At 37.7% G+C, this 22,842-nt stretch overlaps 1 protein-coding gene across 1 annotated transcript in view; it reads left to right on the plus strand.

The window, feature by feature from the left end:
• The window catches only part of LOC126473303 (endothelin-converting enzyme homolog), a 632,708-nt gene extending 614,750 nt beyond the window's left edge, over nt 1-17,958 (plus strand). Inside the window, exons 15-16 of the mRNA XM_050100277.1 lie at nt 6,545-6,621; nt 17,199-17,958. Coding sequence (XP_049956234.1) covers nt 6,545-6,621; nt 17,199-17,301 — 180 coding nt within the window. The 3' untranslated portion in view covers nt 17,302-17,958. The remainder of the gene's footprint in view (nt 1-6,544; nt 6,622-17,198) is intronic.
• Nucleotides 17,959-22,842: the final 4,884 nt, after the last annotated feature.

Genomic DNA, 22,842 nt, shown 5'->3' on the forward strand with positions numbered 1-22,842 from the left:
GTTTCAAAATCAGATGACACCTGGGTTTCAACATAGGGGTTAATGGAGCTTGAATGTACATATTATAGTGGAGAAAGCCAGCAGTGAGCCAGAGGAAACAGTAATATTTAAAGTAACTTCAACTCACAACATCTCACAGGAAACATTAAAGCTGAATTGTGGGCCAGCGGATCTGACCGTTATTCTGCATTCAGTAACATAAATGTCTGAAGAGTTTTATACTTGGTTGATGTGTAAAAGTCAACTAATCTGTATGAATCATGTGTATTTGTTCGTGTATTTGTTTCCACCCAGTGTGAAGCATGGAGTCTTTCTGAAAGAGGATTTAATTCATGAGCTGAAAGGAAACAAAAAAAAAGTATCTTAAGTTGAGGCAGGTAAAATGTAAATCTTTTGATCCTCCAGAATTTGCAATATCTTTCGTCTCAGCTCTCAGGTAGTCAAACAAAAACACGGTTGTCTCTACACAGATTCAGGCTGTTGAGTAACCACAAAATGCATGTACTACTAAAATGGCCATATCAACTATATGAACAAAGCACAGTCTAGAGGATGTATTTTTGTTGTAATGTCTAGGTTTGGTTATATTAGATCATCATCACATCTAAAATATCGTGAAGATGATAGCTACCATCCTTGTCATATTTTATAAAGGATGACAAAAAGTAAGTTACACATTATTATGGCAGGACAAGTAACTTTTATTGAATGCTGCCCAACACTTCAAAGTGACACAGGTACATGATACTATTTTTCAGCATTTTAACCAAGTCTCTGTGTCAACATCAGTCAGAAAGTTCTTCCAATCATTCAGGCAAAGATTGCCTCAGCATTGTGTGCAGTGTCATTGCCAATGGGCTTCCTCCCTTACCAGCGTCACTCATGTATGTGTGGCATTATTGACATCATTTCGCTATGGATGTACGTGACATTACATTTGGTCCATGTGTGAATTTGTGTGAAATTTAGACATTTTGCCCCCAAGAAATGTATTGTCCCATCTATTTCAATTTGGATTATACTTCCAGTTACTATGCCATTCACTGCCATACTGCGATGTGATTGTTATTGATACTGCTGCAGAATTCTCTCTTCTGGAAATAATACACCACTCTTGTTGCACAGTGGTTTTATCATGGGACAAAATGTGTAATTTACTTTCTGAAGTCCCTGTGTAGATCTTAACCCCTCAACCTGGGAACCTATGTACATACCGGTAGTCTTGGGCTAGGAGTGTCTGAACTAGTAGTAACTCAACTCTGAACTCACTAGTTGTAGAGTCACCAGTAAAAATGTGTTGCTCTGCCATCTGTTGATACCCAGACTCAAGGACACTCCTTTCCTCACTTTCTCTGTGGCTTTATAAGTCAGCCATGTTTTACCTAATGGGACAATGATAAGTGACATAAAGCTGCAAAATGATCAGTGATATTCTTCATTCCTTTACTTCTCATTTGTTATTGTTAATTCTTCCTTGTTTATTTTTTGTCTTGTTAGTCCTTCTTTATTGGTTTATTTTATACAACCCTGTCATTTCCATTTGTGAATAAGAACTATCTAGATACATTCCTGATTCACTGTGTTGCTTTCACCACTTGTTGTTCTGTGTGTTGGAACCTGTCACTTCACTAACTGACTACATAGGCAGTGTGAGCTCCACCATGCCCACCTTGAGATCCAAGCCATCCCCTTATATCATCGTGGCACCCAAATATTGGATATCTACTGGCAGTCAAGGGTCTTCTTGGTGATCGATCCCTGACCATCTTATCTGTACTCCATCTGTTTGATATATCTTATTCAAAAATGTGTTGTTGGGCAACTGTCACACAATTGTGGTTAGTAAAAAATCTTGTCCCTTCCAGGCTGATCTAAATATTCGTTCATGGAAGATTCCATTTCTACAAATTCTTTCAATGTTGTGTCATTCCTCTGGTAGTTAAGTCCATTCAGTAATGCAATTTATACTTCTGTTAGTGCAGAAGTACTGGTCATAGCAAAAGCAAATGCTTGTTTGAACTAATATTAACTATTCATTTCATTATGTATAAATACTCCCCAGTTTTCAGCTCTGCCATTCCCATTGTTTGACACAAACTGAATTTTTGGTAACACACCTTTGAAACACTGAATGAAAACAGTGACTTGCAGATTTGCTAATGGTTCAAATGATGTGATATGACTTATTTTAATCGAAACATCCTGTGGAGTGGCCAAGACTAATACCGCCTTTGAAATGGTGATACCATCACTTTCTTCCAACCCCAAATCCCCTTCCCACCACCACCAAACCTATTTCCGGAAATTCTAAAAGTAGACCTCATATCCTTCGAGCTTCCAGAGATATCATCCCATCCTTTATTACCTGTCTGTGGTGAAGGTGGCAATACAGAATTGGGGCAAATGGAACAGAGTCAGTCAGCCGTCTATTTTAATTGTGATGACATTTGTCATAGCAATTAAAATGTTACTGTCCCTGAAATGAACAACTGTGCAGTGCTAATTATTTCTTCATTTGAAAATAATGTGTGCTTTTTGCTCTGCAGCTTGTAAATATTTGTTAAAAAACATCTTGTTAACCCATAAACTGCCTGTAAAATATTGCTTTGCCAGATACGGAGCCCATCGTCAGTGGGATCTGAGACACAGGACAAATAAAAATTTGTATGCATGTCGATAGCGACAGCATAACATTAAACAATGGAAAATCCAGGATAGAATGTGACAATATTATGAAAAGAAAGTTGCTACTCACCATATAGCAGAGACACTGAGTCGCAGATAGGTACAACAAAAAGACTGTCATAAATATAGGTTTTGGCCAGTAAGGCCTTTGTCAAAATTAGATCTCACACACACACACACACACACACACACACACACACACACACACACACGTGTTCTCCACTATATGGTGAGTAGCAACTTTCCTTCTCATAATATCGTTTCCTGCATGTTTATCACATCATGCCAAAAGTACAGGGTGTCCATAAATGTTTACCCTGATAACAAAACACTCTCTCTTGGATACAGTAAATGAAGTCTGTGTTATACTACATACACCTCTACTCATTAAGTTTTGAACCTTACATAAACGTTTAATACAGGTAATATACATAAACATTTAAATCACTTCAACATACACACCACTGGTAACATGCAAAATATCAAGCAGGTATTCAATATCCTGCCATACATTGTGCAGAATGTCTGGTGTGATTGTGCTAGTGGCATCTGTGATGCATTATTGCAATGTAACAATATCAGGAACTGCTGTTTTGTACACTATATATTTTACGTGCCCCCAAAGAAAGAAATCTGATGGGGTAGTGTCAGATGATCTCAGGGGCTATGAAGCAGGCTGTCTCGGCCAGTCCACCTGTTGGGGAAGGTTCCATTAACAAAATAGCTGACTTCTAGAGCCAAATGAGGGAGAGCACCATCTTGCTGAAAGTGATAAGTGCCATGCACATCCTGTACCTGGGGAATAGTATAATTCACCATGTCTAGGTAAACATATCCACCTACATCCCTTTCAGGAAAGAAAATTGGGCCAATCTCTCAATCACACTTTACCCCACACCACACATTAACCTTTGCATTGAAATCATTGTCCTCATCCAAATTGTTCAGCATGTATGTCTATGGAAAACTGTTCACATTTTGGATGATCAACTGGTTGTAATGTCTGAACAATTTGGAACTTGTATGCATGCAATTTAAGACATTTTTGAACCACTTTATGCACTGTACTCTTTGGTACTTGAAGCTATGGCAAAGCTTGTCTAATTGATAGTCTGCCACTGCTTGTTCATTTCTGAACCAACTCTGTTGCAAAAAAAGTTTCCATGCATGTTCTGATTAACTTGACATCCAGTTATTTCTCTCCATAATGGGACACAAACTTTTGCTGTGTGGTAATTGGTGATTTGGTTTCTGCTAGCCACATAACACATTGAGCTTTCTCCTGGGGCAAAAGCCATTTTTACGATATAGCTCACACAGCGCGCCTTGTGGCATGAAAATGTTGAAGGAGACGCAGCCATACAGAAACTTGATGGGTTCTGTAGTAGGCCTATTACAAAAAACAAGTGTTACCATCATAAATATAATTAATATTTAATACTGAAGTCAGGGTAAACATCTATGGACACCCTGTGTTTGAAGACCAAGGATCTCAACATACACTACTGGCCATTAAAATTGCTACACCAAAAAGAAATGCAGATGATAAATGGGTGTTCATTGGACAAATATATTATACTAGAACTGACATGTGATTACATTTTCACGCTATTTGGGTGCATAGATCCTGAGAAATCGGTGCCCAGAACAATCAACTCTGGCCGTAATAACGGCCTTGATATGCCTGGGCATTGAGTCAAACAGAGCTTGGATGGCTTGTACAGGTGCAGCTGCCCATGCAGCTTCAACACGATACCACAGTTCATCAAGAGTAGTGACTGGCGTATTGTGACAAGCCAGTTGCTCAGCCACCTTGACCAGACGTTTTCAATTGGTGAGAGATCTGGAGAACGTGCTGGCCACGGCAGCAGTCGAACATTTTCTGTATCCAGAAAGGACCATACAGGGCCTACAACATGCGTTCATGCATTATTCTGCTGAAATGTAGGGTTTTGCAGGGATTGAATGAAGGGTAGAGTCATGTGTCGTAACCCATCAGAAATGTAACGTCCACTGTTCAAAGTGCTGTCAATGCAAACAAGAGTTGACCTAGACGTGTAACCAATGGCACCCCACACCATCACGCTGGGTGATACGCCAGTATGGCGATGATGAATACACGCTTCCAATGTGCGTCCACCGCGATGTCGCGAAACACGAATGCGACCATCATGATGCTGTAAACAGAAACTGGATTCATCCGAAAAAATGACGTTTTGCCATTCGTGCACCCAGGTTTGTCGTTGAGTACACCATCGCAGGCGCCCCTGTAACCGCAGCCATGGTCTCAGAGCTGATATTCCAAGCTGCTGCAAACGTCGTCGAACTGTTCATGCAGATGGTTGCTGTCTTGCAAACGTCCCCATCTGTTGACTCAGGGATCAAGACGTGGCTGCATGATCTGTTCCAGCCATGCGGATAAGATGCATGTCATCTCGACTGCTAGTGATACGAGGCTGTTGGGATCCCGCACGGCATTCCGTATTACCCTCCTGAACCCACCGATTCCATATTCTGCTAACAGTCATTGGATCTCGACCAACGCGAGCAGCAATGTCGCGATACGAGAACCCGCAATCACAATAGGCTACAATCTGACCATTATCAAAGTCGGAAATGTGATGGTATGCATTTCTCCTCCTCACACGAGGCATCACAACAACGTTTCACCAGGCAACACTGGTCAACTGCTGTTTGTGTATGAGAAATCGGTTGGAAACTTTCCTCATGTCAGCACGTTATAGGTGTCGCCACCGGTGCCAACCTTATGTGAATGCTCTGAAAAGCTAATCATTTGCATATCACAGCATCTTCTTCCTGCCGGTTAAATTTTGCACCTGTAGAACGTCATCTTCATGGTGTAGCAATTTTAATGGCCAGTAGTATACTTTCTATAGCAACTTTGTCACTGGTCATACAAAGCAGACAATTCTACAGTGAATTCCTGTGATCTCAACTTGATCATAGAAGCACTGCATATTATGCAATAGTGCAATTAAACATCAAAGTAATAGCTTCTATGTGACATGAATATTTGGCTGGTTACACATACTTATAAAGTTAGCCTCATACTCAGACTTTTTGGTGAGGCTCATATCAGTTGTCGGTGCCTGATGTCCAATGTGCTGTCTGTGCCATAATCACTGGAATCCATACTATTATTATCTGCCAGTGAATTGAATTCTCATTAAACTCTCACAAGTAAAGTTTTTTTTTTTTTTTTTTTTTTTTTTTTTTTTTTTTTTTTTTTTTTTTTTTTTTGCAGTCTATGCCCATTCTGGTTTTGGATTAATTGTGTTTCAGGGATAACTTCAACAGAATATAAATAATGGACTGAGTAAAAGTAACAACTTGCCTTGTAGTTGAGTGGTCGGATAAGGAGCAAGTCAGGGTATACGTTACTGAAGAGGACCAACTTTTAGAAACTGTGTTATTAGTTAACTGTTGCAAACTGTTTTTGCTTAATCAGGCTATAGTAAAAATGTCGTATGACCTCAGATCTGTTTACAGTGATTTTGTCTTGTGTTTAACTAGATTCTTCTGTTCTTTAAGTCTGATGCTGGAGTAAGTTATAGGAGGAGTGACTCATGGATTGCAACAACCCGATAAATTGGGATTTTTTGTTCTGTATTTTGTGTTTGCCATCTACCTTTGCCCAAGATTCTAAATTGTTTATACTTTTCTTACCATCTATCTGTATTTACCCATTCTCATGCTTTTGCTTAGCTCCTAATGAAGGAATGTTGGATTTGAAAGCTAATGTTTTATATCTATTTGTATATGCCATCTGTGTTACAATAATGTGTATTCTGCATTGTTTATTGCTCTGCCACTATGAGTATTCTTCTTTATTTTTCAGAGTACGTGTTCACACTCAACAATCCAACAGATGGATATTGATAACACAGTTAGTAGAAGATTAAACAGTAGCCAGTTGTAAGTACAGTAAACTTCATTCTTTTAATAGCAAAATAACAATTAAAAATAAGAGTTACATGCTTAAGACTTCAGTAAAATCTTATATAATTCTAAGTATTTTGTATTGCTGTAGTTAAAGAATACATCAACAATCGTGAAACATTAGCAGATCTTATTAGAACAAAGTGTACTTCAGCTACAAGGACAGGGATCTAGGAGGAGGAGAGCTTAAAGATTTCTTCACGCAAATAATGTCTGTACAAAAGATAGCATTATTTGAATGTTTAATCATGGTTAGCAAAGTAGTACACAATGTTTCAGAAAAAATATCTATATTGTTGGGTTCTGCAAAAGTATTTGTACTTCCAGATGGTTAGAATTTAGACACATGGTTCTGTTTTTGCTTAGAACTCTGTGATAACATTTCTGGACTGCATAATTATACAGCTGAATTGATTTGTGAGTGCAATTGATGTTGCATTCTTGCATCCAAAATGACTTGATTTCATCTTCATTTTGACTGCTTCTCTTGTAAATTCTGAGTCTCAAAATCTTGATCTCATTGTATTTGTGTTATTACAATTCATATCATAACAAAGAGATATTCAGTGTTCAGTGTTCAACACTGACCTATATATAACAGAATCGTAGCTGCACAAGCACGGTGATGCCTGTTATCTGGCGGTCACTGGCAACCGCTGAAACGAACCTTTTTCTAACAGGTCACAGGAAAATATTGTGAATTGTGGTTTGAAAAGCATTACTTTCAAAGTAAATTTCCTTTATGCAAGATGAACTATGTGTGAGAATGTATGATGAATTTCTTAAATCACAGAGCATTTGACTCTCATTTAAAAATCGACTCTTCACAGACGACCATTTAGAATAATCCAGAAGATAAACATTTATGCTGTTGTTAAAAATTTTAGTGGCACATTTGTGTGATGTATAGTAAAGTTTAACACGCCCAAAAACCATCAACATTATATGTGAAAACCTAGCTTCTCTTGAAGCTTATTAATCTTCGAGACCAATATTATATGTGCAAACTTTTCTTTCATTGTAGCAACACTATGTATAATTATTTAAACCATTAACTTTTCCTATTTGCGTCTTCGCGCTGCTTAACAGTGATGTTGCTATTGGCTGACTGCATCACATGTCCTATGATCTGAATATCCGCTGTCATCATCTGGCAAGATCACGTGACACGAGCTATGACTGGCTTACAAAAGCGCATTGCAGTCTTGATTTCAGTGCTTGGGAATGTAACATGCGCTGTTTGGTGGAATTTGAATTTATACTTTCATAATACAAAAATATGCAATGTACATGTCGCTGCACATAAGACATCTTTCCAAAAAGTGTTTTGTTCCCACAGTTTCGTTTTCTAAAGTGCCAGGAAATTCTATGCCAGTTTATAAAACCATAACCAATCAAAGGATTGATAAGTTTTACAGTTCCGAGGAAAAGTATACTGTCACTCAACATGGAAAAAGTGTATTTTGACCCATGAGAAAATGTATTTTTAACTGGGAAATCCAGGAAAAATCTGGAAATTTTTTTCCTTGTCCTTGTGTACACCCTGTTACATCCACTATAACATCATAAATTTTTATTCCATTTTAGAGATCCAGCTCAAAGTAGAATTAGTCTTTCTTGAAATCTTCCACAGAGTAGTAGCATCTTCAATTAGAAAATCACGTAACTTGCTTTTTAAAATATTTATCTTCATATTTGTTATGCCACATCCTTTTATTTTCTTGTGAATTTTCATGGCTATGTACTGAGCACACAGCTTATGTGATGTGAGGTCAGCAAAAAGTTTTCTTTTTGTCTTGTGTTGTATTGAGTGTTTAATTTTTTTAAAAATAGATCAGAGCTGCTGTGTAGGAAAAGAATCACCTTAAAGATGTGTAAAGAGTTGACAATTAATACTTTTAGGTCTTTAAATGACACACTGCGCTATGATTCTTTTTTGTAACTTTAAAATTTGTGTAACGTTTCCTGAGTTTCCCCAAAACATTATATCATATCTAATAACAGATTCATAGTAGTTGTAGTATGCTATTTACCTGGTGTCCATATGAGTAAATGCAAGGCTGTTTAATTTATTTGCTAGATATTCCAACTCAAATTTCTGTCTAAGTTTATTCCTAGAAATCTGACTGAGTCAAGTTCTTCCATTTTTTGATTATTGTGAGCAATACAGATTTCTTTAGTTTTTGACTGTTTGGTTTTAAAACTCATCATGTGGATTTCTGAAATCTTAAGCATTAAGCCATTTAGACAGAACCATGTTTCCAAGTTACTTAACGCATTCATGACACTCTGTGGTATATTATTGAAAATGGTTCAAATGGCTCTGAGCACCATTCGACTTAGCATCTGAGGTCATCAGTCCCCTAGAACTTAGAACTACTTAATTCTAAGTAACCTAAGAACATCACACACATCCATGCCCGAGGCAGGTATATTATCAGAAGTTTCATTTTCAATAAGGGCAGAAGTATCACCAGCAAACAAGGTTAGATGAATGTTTATACTGAGAGGCAAGTCATTTGCTTGGAACAGGAATAAAATTGGTCTAAGAACTGAACATTGAGGAGCACCTTGTGACACAGATTTCCACTCTGCGAAGTAATCTACTCCAATTGATGTGGTTATTACCCTTTATTTCCTCTCTGTGAGATACGATCCAAACCATTTCAAAGCAATATCCCTTATTCCATACCTGTTGAGTTTGAAAAGCAGCAGGACATGGTTTACAGGGTCGAATGCTTTTGTAAGATAACAGGATATTTCTGCAACTTGAGTTTCCGTATCTAACTGATGAAGTAATTTTTTCGACAAATTCATTTATCACTTGTACTATGTTTGTACCCCGTCAGAAGCCAAATTGGTTATTTGAAATGATATCATACTCTGTGACAAAGCTTTCTCCCTGTAAAGCAGCAATATTTTCAAATATTTCTGATATGACTGGAAGAACAGAAGTGGGGCGATAATTTCCCATATCATCTTGTGAACCTTTTCTAACATTGGTTTTACTTCCACATATTTCAAGAGGTCAGGGAAGTAACCTTCCTCAGACGATTTGTTTATTGTGTGTGAGAGAGAGGATGAGCTATTATGTTGTAAACTTTTTTAATTACTTTGGTGCTTATCCCATCCCAACCTGCTGAATACTTGTCTTTTAAGGAGAGTATGACATTTTCAACAAATTTTGTTGAGACTGTGTTGAATTTTTTAAGATATTCACTGAAATTACTTTTCAATCCAAACTATTTACTTCCTGCTCATAATTTGCTGCATCTAAATCAGATTTTGCCACATTTATGAAGTGCTCATTGAAGCACTTAGATATTTGACCGGGATGTACAACAGATTTTAGTTAAGTTTGATTTGTTAAATGCCTCGTTTGTAATTTTTGATGCCTAATTCAGACTTAACTACAGACCAGACTGCCCTTGTTTTATTTTTTTGCCCTAGAATGAATTTATTATTTGTCATTTGTTTTAAAACTTTCACATTAAAAAAATAGTTCCTAACATATTTTACAATATCAGGATCTTTGCTGTACTTCGGCTGATTGTGTACCTTCCTTTTCCTCTCACTGGATATTATTTTTATTTCTAGTGTGATCCATCTTATCTTATTTGATGTTTTATTGGAATATGATCTTGGTGGGAAAGTTTCGTTTAAATGCTTCAAGAAAACTATTTAAGGATGTACTAAAGTTATCACGTGTTGAATCTCCATCCCCGAGAAATCATTTAACTGTACTTAGTTTCTCATAGAATATTTCAATATTTGTTTTATTGAAACTTCTTTTGATATAAGTTTTTCTTGCATTATGTTTATCAGTTTTTGGCAGTGAGACAAACAAGGCTGAGTGATCAGCATTATCAAAACAGTAATTTAGTATAATGTTACCAATGTATGTTGCTGAGTGAATATTTTCTGTGGCGAACTACAAAAAATTTAGGTTATAACCAGCCTTTTTAATTGAATCAATAAATTTTGTTGATTCTTCATTGTTATTTGCAGTGTTTACATTAAAATCAATTGCTATTACAATTATTTTCTTCTTTTCTTGCTTTAGTTTATTTAGCAAGCACTGGAATTTAGAGAGGAATGGTGTGACTAATGCCCTTTCTGGAATTTTGTAAATTGAAATGACTGACATGCCAAGGTCTTTACACAACAGCTTTCGAATATACAATCTTCAATTAAACAATTAAAATCTGAAGGACCTAAGTCGAAAAAAGGCCCCTGGTGGGGAGATGACATTCTATGAGAACTACCGATAGTATTGTGAGACCCATTCATGGCAAAACTCTTGCATCTCGCATGCAAGGTGTATGAGAAGAATGCAATAATTCCACAGAAAGCAGTTGCTGACAGGTGTGAAAATTACCCAACTTTCAGTTTAATTGGTTGCAAAACACTGACACAAATTTTACAGAAGAATGAAAAAACTGCTAGAAAATGACATTAGGGAAGATCAATTTGAAGTTCAAAGGAATGCAGTAACAAAAGAGGCAGTATTGACCCTATGACTTCTCTTAGCATTTGTAGACTTAGAGAAAGCTTTTGACAATGTTGACTGAAATATTCTCTTTGAACTCCTGAAGGCAGTGGGAATAAAATACATGGAGCAAAAAGCTATTTACAACTTCTGTAGAACTGAGACAATAGTTACAAGAGTCGAGGGGCATGAAAGGGAAGTAGTGATTTAGAAGTGAGTGAGATTGTTGTTTAGCTGTTTGCCAGTGTTATTCACTCTATACAGTAAGCAAGCAGTAAATTAAACCAAAGAAAAAATTGAAATAGGAATGAAAGCTCAGGGAGAAGAAATAAAAACCTTGAGGTTTCTCAGTGACATCGTAATTCTGTCAGACACAGCAAAACATGGAAGAGCAGCTGAATGGAATGGAATGGACTGTGTCTTGAAAGGAGGATATAAGATGAACTTCAACAAAAGTGAGAGAAGGATAATGGAATATAGTTGAATGAAATCAGGTGATGCTGAGGTAATTAGATTAGCAAATGAGACTCTTAGAGTAGTTTTGCTATTTAGGTAGCAAAATAACTGTGATGGCCAAAGGAGGAAGGATGTAAAATATAGACTGGCAGTGGCAAGAAAAGTGTTTCCAAAGAAGGTCTTTGTCTACAGTGTACTCATGCATGGAAGTGAAACATGGATGATAAACATTTTAGACAAGAAAAGAAAGAAGCTTTTGAAATGTGGTGCTACAGAAGAATGTTGAAGATTAGATGGGTAGATCATGTAACTAATGTAGAGGTACTGAATAGAATTGGGGAGACAATAAATTTGTGGCACAGCCCGACTAAAAGAACGGATCGGTTGATAGGACATATTCTGAGACATCAAGAGATCAACAATTTAGTATTGGAGGTAAGTGTGGGGGCTAAAAATTGTAGAGGGAGACCGAGAGATGAATACAGTCGTCACGTTCAGAAGGATGTAGGTTGCAGTAGTTATTTAGAGATGAAGAGGCTTACACAGGATAGAGTAACATGAAGACCTATGTCAGACCAGTCTTCAAACTAAAGACCATGACAACAATAAAGACAACAATAACAACAACATCAATGTCAATTTCAACATATTTCAAGAAGTCTGGCAACATATTTCTGCTTAGCACATACATCTTTCAGAATGACCAGGTTGAGAAACACAGGGGGAATTAGAGCTTATACAGAGCTTATAAAGAGATTGACAGTCATTCCTCCCACACATCATTTGTGCACATGACAGGGGAAGGAGGAAATGATATCGGTACCTGAAGTATCCTCCAGCACACACCTTAAGGTGACTTGCAGAGTGTAAGTGTAGAGGTGGATGCTAAGTGAAATGCTGATAATGGTAAATATACTTGTACATACTGCTTTTATAATGTGTAAATACGATGCGGCCAATGAAGGAGCCCCTGATTTCAAACTTAGGTATCTCACGGACTAATTTCAAACAATGGAAACTCCAGGTAGGAATATGAATAATGTAGGAAAAGATGGATTGCTACTTACCGTAAAGCACGCTAAGTTGCCTGCCTGCAACTTAGCATGCTTTACACATTTACTTAATTACTAAGATCAATAGACAAGTGCAATAAATGGTATTTTATTCTGAAAGCTATAAGAATTTTATACAGAAATTTTGAAATAGTTGGGAAAGCTGCTAATATACGGCACTGCAATGGCAATAAGTAGTAAGTACAGTGTGCCTCAGCTCAGAGTGATCAGTTCCACCATTGAAATGTGAAATGAGGTTAGTATACCAAAGGGAGAGATTCAGATAAGGCATGTTATCTTTTTTTGGTACTGGAATACCAAAGGTTAGAACATAGTTCTATAACAATAAGGTGTCATTTTCAAACACTGTTTAATTTTCCCAAAGGATCTGATGTGAAAACCGTTCGCAAGCTCTCTACCAAATTCCAATGGGCAGGCAATGTGTCTGATATCTAGCATGGAATGCTGGCCCTGGTTAACTGTAGTTACTCCTGACAACATCACGCACAGTTTCAGGAATTATTTAGCAAAATTGAAGGAAATCTGTCTGAAGAACTTCAGCAGAGATTCGTTTGAAGTCTTTCAGCACGCAGAAAATACTAAACGAAGCCTAAACATGTTTCCATTACAAATCCAAAGCCAAGTGTTTTTTATTCCAATCTTTGATCACAATAAGAAGGCCTTCGATGATGACTGGTTTCAGTCAGTAATGACCATCTTCAGGTCTGTTCTACACCATGTCGTAATGTGATAAAGCCGTAATGGCATCGTCGAAACAAATAAATACACTCAGCAAAGCATCGTATATATATTTTGATGATGCTATTATGGTTTTATCACATTAGGACATGGTGTAGAACAGATCTGAAGATGGTCATTAATGACTGAAACCAGTCATTGTTGAAGGACTTCATATTGTGATCAAAAACTGGAATAAAAAACATATAACAGTATCTGGAACTGTTGGCTGCATCTGGTTTACAGATGAGGCACATTTAAACCGCTGATTTTTGTGGTTCAGAAAATCCCATTTGTGTAAAGCGAAGCCACTGTATTCTCCCAAAGTTACTGGTTGGGCTGCGGTGTGCAGCAGAGGCATTGTTGGCCCTTCTTCATGTGAGAAACAATCGCTAAAAAGCACTAAATTGTAGCTCTGGAATAGTTTGTTGCCACACAGCTAGTGTCGGAAGATCGACCAGGCACCGAGTAGTTAGTGCAAGATGGGGCCACATCAAATTACATTGAAAAAGTGTTTAGCTTTGTTGATGAATACTTCGGGAATAGAGTCATTGGGTTGGATTACTGCAAATTTACTGGTGCGGGGGTGAATTGGCATTCATATTCACCCAATCTGACACATTGTGACCTCTGTTTGTAGGACACATTGAAAGAGATTGCCCACCAGAGCTATCCCACAGTATCGGATGAGCTCAATTCGGCAATGTGTGTAGCATCTGAATCCTTTTCCATTAAGACACTACAGGATGAGGTGGTAAAGTTCATTGTTCATGTGTTCCACCTATGTACTGTGAGTGGTGGACATTTCGGAAAGACTGTGATGTGATGGTAATGACTGCTTACAGAAGATATACAGCTTTCACAATAAACATGCTTTTTGTTGCACATCTCTATTGAGATAATTAATTTTGAAAACCCTTTATATTGTCAAAGCAGTGAGGGTAAATGTCACTATATTAATTCTTAAAATAATTGTTTGGCACACGTACCTCCCAAATTTTTGAATGAATGATTATCAAATGCTGCATTTTTCAGATTTGCAAAATCTTGTAAGTTATGCTAAAACTAAGTAAACAAATATGTATTATTATTGGCATTGTTGTTGTTATTATTATTATTATTATTATTATTATTATTACATCAAAACATTCTAACAAATTGTGGCCCTCCCTAGAACTAATTCTTGGAGACACCCATGTAAAGATGGCCATAGCTCTGCACTGAACACTAGTGACCCTTCCACTTCAGAGATACAGACCTGAGAGCTCAAGTGCACAAATAATAAAACTTATTACAGTAATCTATAAAAAATAATATGGAATGAAGACAACTGTGTGAATTTGACCTATAATTTTTCCAAAATGAATTGCTGACTCTCCAGATACACACTTTAGTTGGTTGGATATACAGGGTTATTACAAATGATTGAAGCAATTTTATTTGAGATATCTTCACAATGCTTTGCACACACATACAAAAACTCAAAAAGTTTTTTTAGGCATTCACAAATGTTCGATATGTGCCCCTTTAGTGATTCGGCAGACATCAAGCCGATAATCAAGTTCCTCCCACACTCGGCGCAGCATGTCCCCATCAATGAGTTCGAAAGCATCGTTGATGCGAGCTCGCAGTTCTGGCACGTTTGTTGGTAGAGGAGGTTTAAACACTGAATCTTTCACATAACCCCACAGAAAGAAATCACATGGGGTTACGTTGGGAGAGCGTGGAGGCCATGACATGAATTGCTGATCATGATCTCCACCACGACCGATCCAACGGTTTTCCAATCTCCTGTTTAAGAAATGCCGAACATCATGATGGAAGTGCGGTGGAGCACCGTCCTGTTGAAAGATGAAGTCGGCGCTGTCGGTCTCCAGTTGTGGCATGAGCCAATTTTCCAGCATGTCCAGATACTTGTGTCCTGTGTTTTTTTCGCAGAAGAAAAAGGGGCCGTAAACTTTAAACTGTGAAATTGCACAAAACACGTTAACTTTTGGTGAACTGCGAATTTGCTGCATGAATGCTAAGGATGCTCTACCGCCCAGATTCGCACATTGTGTCTGTTCACTTCACCATTAAGAAAAAATGTTGCTTCATCACTGAAAACAAGTTTCGCACTGAACGCATCCTCTTCCATGAGCTGTTGCAAATTCAAAGCGTTTGACTTTGTCATCGGGTGTCAGGGCTTGTAGCAATTGTAAACAGTAAGGCTTCTGCTTCAGCCTTTTCCGTAAGATTTTCCAAACCGTCGGCTGTGGTACATTTAGCTCCCTGCTTGCTTTATTCATCGACTTCCGCGGCCTATGCGTGAAACTTGCCCGCACGCATTCAACCGTTTCTTCGCTCACTGCAGGCCGACCCGTTGATTTCCCCTTACAGAGGCATCCAGAAGCTTTAAACTGCACATACCATCGCTGAATGGAGTTAGCAGTTGGTGGATCTTCGTTGAACTTCGTCCTGAAGTGTCGTTGCACTGTTATGACTGACTGATGTGAGTGCATTTCAAGCACGACATACGCTTTCTCGGCTCCTGTCGCCATTTTGTCTCACTGCGCTCTCGAGCGCTCTGGCGGCAGAAACCTGAAGTGCGGCTTCAGCCGAACAAAACTTTATGAGTTTTTCTACGTATCTGTAGTGTGTCGTGACCATATGTCAATGAATGGAGCTACAGTGAATTTATGAAATCGCTTCAATCATTTGTAATAGCCCTGTATATCAAGTGCACTGCATATTATGCACTCCCCTGACTTTTCATGAGCAGTTGGAGATATTGATCATGGTTTCTGCCTACTTATAATAGATAAATTGAAATGCATTATACGCTAACACGCCTAACTTTTATAGAGCACAGTGATTTAATACTTGTTGACATGCAAAAAAATTTTTGAAAAAATAATTCATAAATAGCTAAATGTGATGTAAAAGTCTTTTGAGTAATTTTTAACTGCAACCATTAATGTGAGCTACTCTTATCAGTAGATATCAAGTGTCATTAAAAAAGAACCTTGCATTAAAAAAGTGCAGTTGCTTGAATATATCATAGCTAAAAAATTTGCACTGTCAAAACATCTTGCCCAATTTGTATTACCACTTACTGACAATCACCATTTGAAATATTTTAACACTTACAAAATATTTGAGGTTTTTACATTGCATGGAACACCATATATATAGGGTAACCCAACCTTTAGGTTCATAATTGTATAGATGGTAGAGGAAACCAGGCATCAAGAACAACTATTTAGTTTTCTATAAACACATTACACTTCCAGCAACATCTTAAGTTCATAGTAACTGTTCAGAATTCATTTATTAAAATGGCATATCGATATTTTTACACATACTCTCAAATATCCTCCTTGTCCCTTATGTAATGAGACAGAGGCTAGGACACTTCTAATCAGTTCCTCTTCAGTTTATACTGTGATTTCAGTCATGAATGACTTCATGTAACCTCATGTATCCTCAAATGGAAAATCTGGGTACGTTACTGATTGCTATGTTTATCAAGATAGCACCACCAACACTGATGCAGCAACATACGTATTTTATAAACATGTGCCTCAGAGGCATCTTTCATTCAGTACTTCATCCTACCTGAAATATTAGTTTGCTACCATGTGTACCTTACCTCAAAAATATAGGATTCTTTATTGGCTACGATCTTGATTCTAAAAATTTTTAACACCCAGTATATTTGTGAATGTGTACTAATACACGTTTTAGGTATGAGAACCATTTATGAAAATAAAATATTTTTCCATAACTCGGTCATGTATTTCATAACTAAAGTTTTTTCTGTATTTCTTTTGTTGCAGGATTCCTGTTGTTCTGAAACAACTACCAGAGTTTTCAGCAGTTTTCTGCTGTCCAAAAGAATCAACACATTATGCTTCACAGCCTTGCCATGACATACTGTAATTTATAATTTTTGTTCATCAATTCAGAATTTGTTGGTCTTTCATTTTCTAACTGTTGTTATTTCACAATGATTCATGCATCACTTTCAAATCATCACATCATAGAAGTACTTCGTGCTGTGCATATAGAATATTGTTACTGACTAATGATGTTCACAGTTTTTGTTTGTTGTTCCTAAATCTTAAAAATCAGTAAGATATAGAAAGTCTAATTATGTATATGTGAAGTTCCATTAGATCTTTGACAATCTAGTATGCAATGTATAAATTATGTTACACTGGCTTAAAAATCGGAAAGCAGCAGGAAATAATTGATTTTGTATATATCTGAAAATATGGAAAGCATAGAACAGTTTTTTATACTGTCACTTTGAAGAATTTGAATAGTTTTTCTAGAAGTGTTATATTTTTGGATAAAAGTAAATATATTGCAAAATATAGTGATTCTGTGCTAGTCTTTAAAAGTATTTTAATATTTTTGTAATAATAGTCGTTGTTCATCTTGTGAACACAATATATGAAAGAAAACATTTGTCCTGTGCAAACTCGATTTATTTTATATCTTGTAATTACATCTAATCTAAGTATCAGCATTTTCAAAACGTTGCTGCCATCAATTGTGATTATGTATCATAAGCCTAAAGCGATAAGTAAATTAATAAAAATACATATCTGAAATCTTGATTTATCAGAATGTGATTTTTGAGGGTTTCCAAGTGTGATTGATAAGTTGTATGTTTTTGAATGTGGAAGCTGGGTTGACAAATACATTTTTTGCACAGTATATTGGCAACTATTCTATTTATCTTCAGCAACTGCTGTGGCACATTGGTCCAACACTTGTTTTGATTCTGAACCTAATTATATCCTACCTGTAGTTCAGACATGGGGTGAGGGGGCTGATGGGTAGACTGAATTAATTGTGCAGGGTGAACATATTTTGTCACAGTCCAGGTGATGTTCACTACCACATAATACTACCCTTTTTCATCACTGATGAAGTCTCTTTCTTTGAGTTTAAGCAATAATGGGATGTATCTCTTACCCTTAAAGGTAAAGCAATATCAGTTAATGCTTTCATTTCATGAGAGTGGATTCATTTTCCTGTCACCTCTGAACATTACATCTGACATAAAAAACATGATTCACTGTGTGTGTGTGTGTGTGTGTGTGTGTGTGTGTGTGTGTGTGTGTGTGTGGGTGTGTGTGTGGGTGATATACTATAGTTGCTTCTCATCGCCTAAAAATCTCAATTTAGCTGACAAGGATATGATAACTGAATAATGGCAGACATTAGATAACTTTATAAAAACCAACAGTAACCTCACAAGGTGGAGTTGTCGCACACTTAAATGATACAATTAGTTTTACCTTTAGTGCACCCATGTTGGAAGGATATCTATGGAGAAACCAGATTTACATGTTGTTGCTGAAGAGGGGCAGCAACCTTTTCTGTGGCTGCAGGACAACAGCCTGGATGATTGATTGCTCAGGCCTTGTACGATTTGCCAACATGTCCTTGCTATTTTGGTATTGTGGATGGAGGAAAGCAGTGGGAAAGTACAGCTATTATATTTCCAGAGAACATGCAGCTTTACTGTATGGTTTAGTGATGGCATCCTTGTTGTTGTTGTGGTCATCAGTCCTGAGACTGGTTTGATGCAGCTCTCCATGCTACCCTATCCTGTGCAAGCTTCTTCATCTCCCAGTACTTACTGCAACCCACATCCTTGTGAATCTGCTTAGTGTATTCATCTCTTGGTCTCCCTCTACGATTTTTACCCTCCACGCTGCCCTCCAATGCTAAATTTGTGATCCCTTGATGCCTCAGAACATGTCCTACTAACCGGTCCCTTCTTTTTGTCAAGTTGTGCCACATACTCCTCTTCTCCCCAATTCTATTCAATACTTCATCATTAGTTATGTGATCTACCCATCTAATCTTCAGCATTCTTCTGTAGCACCACATTTCGAAAGCTTCTATTCTCTTCTTGTCTAAACTATTTATCGTCCATGTTTCACTTCCATACATGGCTACACTCCATACAAATACTTTCAGAAACGACTTCCTGACACTTAAATTTATACTCTATGTTAACAAATTTCTCTTCTTCAGAAACGCTTTCCTTGCCATTGCCAGTCTACATTTTATATCCTCTCTACTTTGACCGTCACCAGTTATTTTGCTCCCCAAATAGCAAAACTCCTTCACTACTTTAAGTGTATCATTTCCTAATCTAATTCCCTCAGCATCACCCAACTTAATTCAACTACATTCCATTATCCTCATTTTGCTTTTGTTGATGTTCATCTTATATCCTCCTTTTAAGACACTGTCCATTCTGTTCAACTGCTCTTCCAAGTCCTTTGCTGTCTCTGATAGAATTACAATGTCATCGGCGAACCTCAAAGTTTTTATTTCTTCTCCATGGATTTTAATACCTCCGAATTTTTGTTTTGTTTCCTTTACTGCTTGCTCAATATACAGATTGAATAACATCTGGGAGAGACTACAACCCTGTCTCACTCCCTTCCCAATCACTGCTTCCCTTTCATGCCCCTCGACTCTTATAAATGCCATCTGGTTTCTGTACAAACTGTAAATAGCCTTTCGCTCTCTGTATTTTACCGCTGCCACCTTCAGAATTTGAAAGAGAGTATTCCAGTCAACATTGTCAAAAGCTTTCTCTAAGTCTACAAATGCTAGAAACGTAGGTTTGCCTTTCCTTAATCTTTCTTCTACGGTAAGTCGTAAGGTCAGTATTGCCTCACGTGTTCCAACATTTCTACGGAATCCAAACTGATCTTCCCCGAGGTCGGCTTCTATCAGCTTTTTCATTCGTCTGTAAGAATTCGCATTAGTATTTTGCAGCTGTGACTTACTAAACTGATAGTTCAGTAATTTTCACATCTGTCAACACCTGCTTTCTTTGGGATTGCAATTATTATATTTTTCTTGAAGTCTGAGGATATTTCGCCTGTCTCATACATCTTGCTCGCAAGATGGTAGAGTTTTGTCAGGACTGGCTCTCTCAAGGCTGTCAGTAGTTCTAATGGAATGTTGTCTACTCCCGGGGCCTTGTTTCGACTCGGGTCTTTCAGTGCTCTGTCAAACTCTTCACACAGTATCGTATCTCCCATTTCATCTTCATCTACATCCTCTTCCATTTCCATAATATTGTCCTCAAGAACATCACCCTTGTATAGACCCTCTATATACTCCTTCCACCTTTCTGCTTTCTCTTCTTTGCTTAGAACTGGGTTTCCATCTCAGCTCTTGATATTCATACGTTTCTCTTTTCTCCAACAGTCTCTTTAATTTTCCTGTAGGCAGTATCCATCTTACCCCTAGTGAGAGAAGCCTCTACATCCTTACTTTTGTCCTCTAGCCATCCCTGCTTAGCCATTTTGCACTTCCTGTCGATATCATTTTTGAGATGTTTCTATGCCTTTTTGCCTGCTTCATTTACTGCATTTTATATTTTCTCCTTTCATCAATTAAGTTCAATGTTTCTTCTGTTACCCAAGGAGTTCTACTAGCCCTCGTCTTTTTACCTACTTGATCGTCTGCTGCCTTCACTACTTCATCCCGTAGAGCTACCCATTCTTCTTCTACTGTACTTCTTTCCCCCATTCCTGTCAATTGTTCCCTTATGCTCTCCCTGAAACTCTGTACAACCTCTGGTTCTTTCAGTTTATCCTGGTCCCATTTCCTTAAATTCCCACCTTTTTGCAGTTTCTTCAGTTTTAATCTACAGTTCATAACCAATAGATTGTGGTCAGAGTCCACATATGCCCCTGGAAATGTCTTACAATTTAAAACCTGGTTCCTAAATCTTTGTCTTACCATTATATAATCTATCTGATACCTTCTAGTATCTCCAGGATTCTTGCAAGTATACAACCTTCTTTCACGATTCTTGAACCAAGTGTTAGCTATGATTAAGTTATGCTCTGTGCAAAACTCTACCAGGCGGCTTCCTCTTTAATTTCTTAGCCCCAATCCATATTCACCTACTATGTTTCCTTCTCTCCCTTTTCCTACTCTCGAATTCCAATCACCCATGACTATTAGATTTTCGTTTCCCTTCACTACCTGAATACTATCTTTTATCTCATCATACATTTCTTCAATTTCTTCATCATCTGCAGAGCCAGTTGGCATATAAACTTGTACTACTGTAATAGGCATGGGCTTCATTTCTATCTTGGCCACAATAATGCGTTCACTATGCTGTTCGTAGTAGCTTACCCGCAAACCTATTTTTTTTGTTCATTATTAATCCTACTCCTGCATTACCCCTATTTGATTTTGTATTTATAACCCTGTATTCACCTGACCAAAAGTCTTGTTCCCCCTGCCACCGAACTTCGCTAATTCCCACTATATCTAACTTTAACCTATCCATTTCCCTTTTTAAATTTTCTAACCTACCTGCCCGGTTAAGGGATCTGACGTTCCACGCTCCGATCCGTAGAACGCCAGTTTTCTTTTTCCTGATAACGACGTCCTCTTGAGTAGTCCCCGCCCGGAGATCCGAATGGGGGACTATTTTACCTCCGTAATATTTTACCCAAGAGGACGCCATCATCATTTAATCATACAGTAAAGCTGCATGCCCTCGGGAAAAAAATACGGCCATAGTTTCCCTTTGCTTTCAGCCGTTCGCAGTACCAGCACAGCAAGGCCGTTTTGGTTAATGTTGGAAGGCCAGGTCAGTCAATCATCCAGACTGTTGCCCCTGCAACTACTGAAAAGGCTGCTGCCCCTCTTCAGGAACCACATGTTTGTCTGGCCTCTCAACAGATACCCCTCCGTTGTGGTTGCACCTACGGTACGGCTATCTGTATCGCTGAGGCACACAAGCCTCCCCACCAACGGCAAGGTCCATGGTTCGTGGGGAAGGATGGCATCCTTATGTGTAAAATATTCCAGATGTGGTGAGAAAAAGCAGGATTTCTGATCAGAGTTATCAAAACAAAATTAGATAGGGGGACCATAGGAATAGGTCTAACAGTGAACTAAAAATAGGAATGTGGGTCAACTATTATTTTTTAAAAATAATACACGCACATTCACATCAAGTAGCACAAGAAAGTCTTCGTTATTTGGCACATTATTAAAGTTTTAGTTTCTTTAATCATAGTAATCAGCAATTCTTTCTTGTATAGTCTAGAGCTACAGCATCTTCACTACCAGCAGTTTTATCATTGTCTTGTTCTTCTTGTCCTTCTTCATCTTATGTTTATGGTGTGGTCAAAATTTTTAGTATGCTGCCAAAGCTTTCAGTCTATTGAATGTACGTCTGAATTAGTAGTGTTTGTTTTCAGTGTATGACTAGAAACTGCAGAGTGGAAGGATCATCATAGCAATGTTCCACCACAACTGTAAAAGTATATATGCCCACTACCTATATAGATAATACAAGAGATTGACAGGTAGGAACCAGGAGACACTGGATGATTTTAGGTAGATTATATAATGCCAAGACAGAGATTTTGAACCAATATTTTAAACTGCAGAACATTTCCAGAAATAGAT

This window comes from Schistocerca serialis, chromosome 4 (genome assembly GCF_023864345.2).
Source record: "Schistocerca serialis cubense isolate TAMUIC-IGC-003099 chromosome 4, iqSchSeri2.2, whole genome shotgun sequence".
Taxonomy (NCBI): Eukaryota; Metazoa; Arthropoda; class Insecta; order Orthoptera; family Acrididae; genus Schistocerca; species Schistocerca serialis.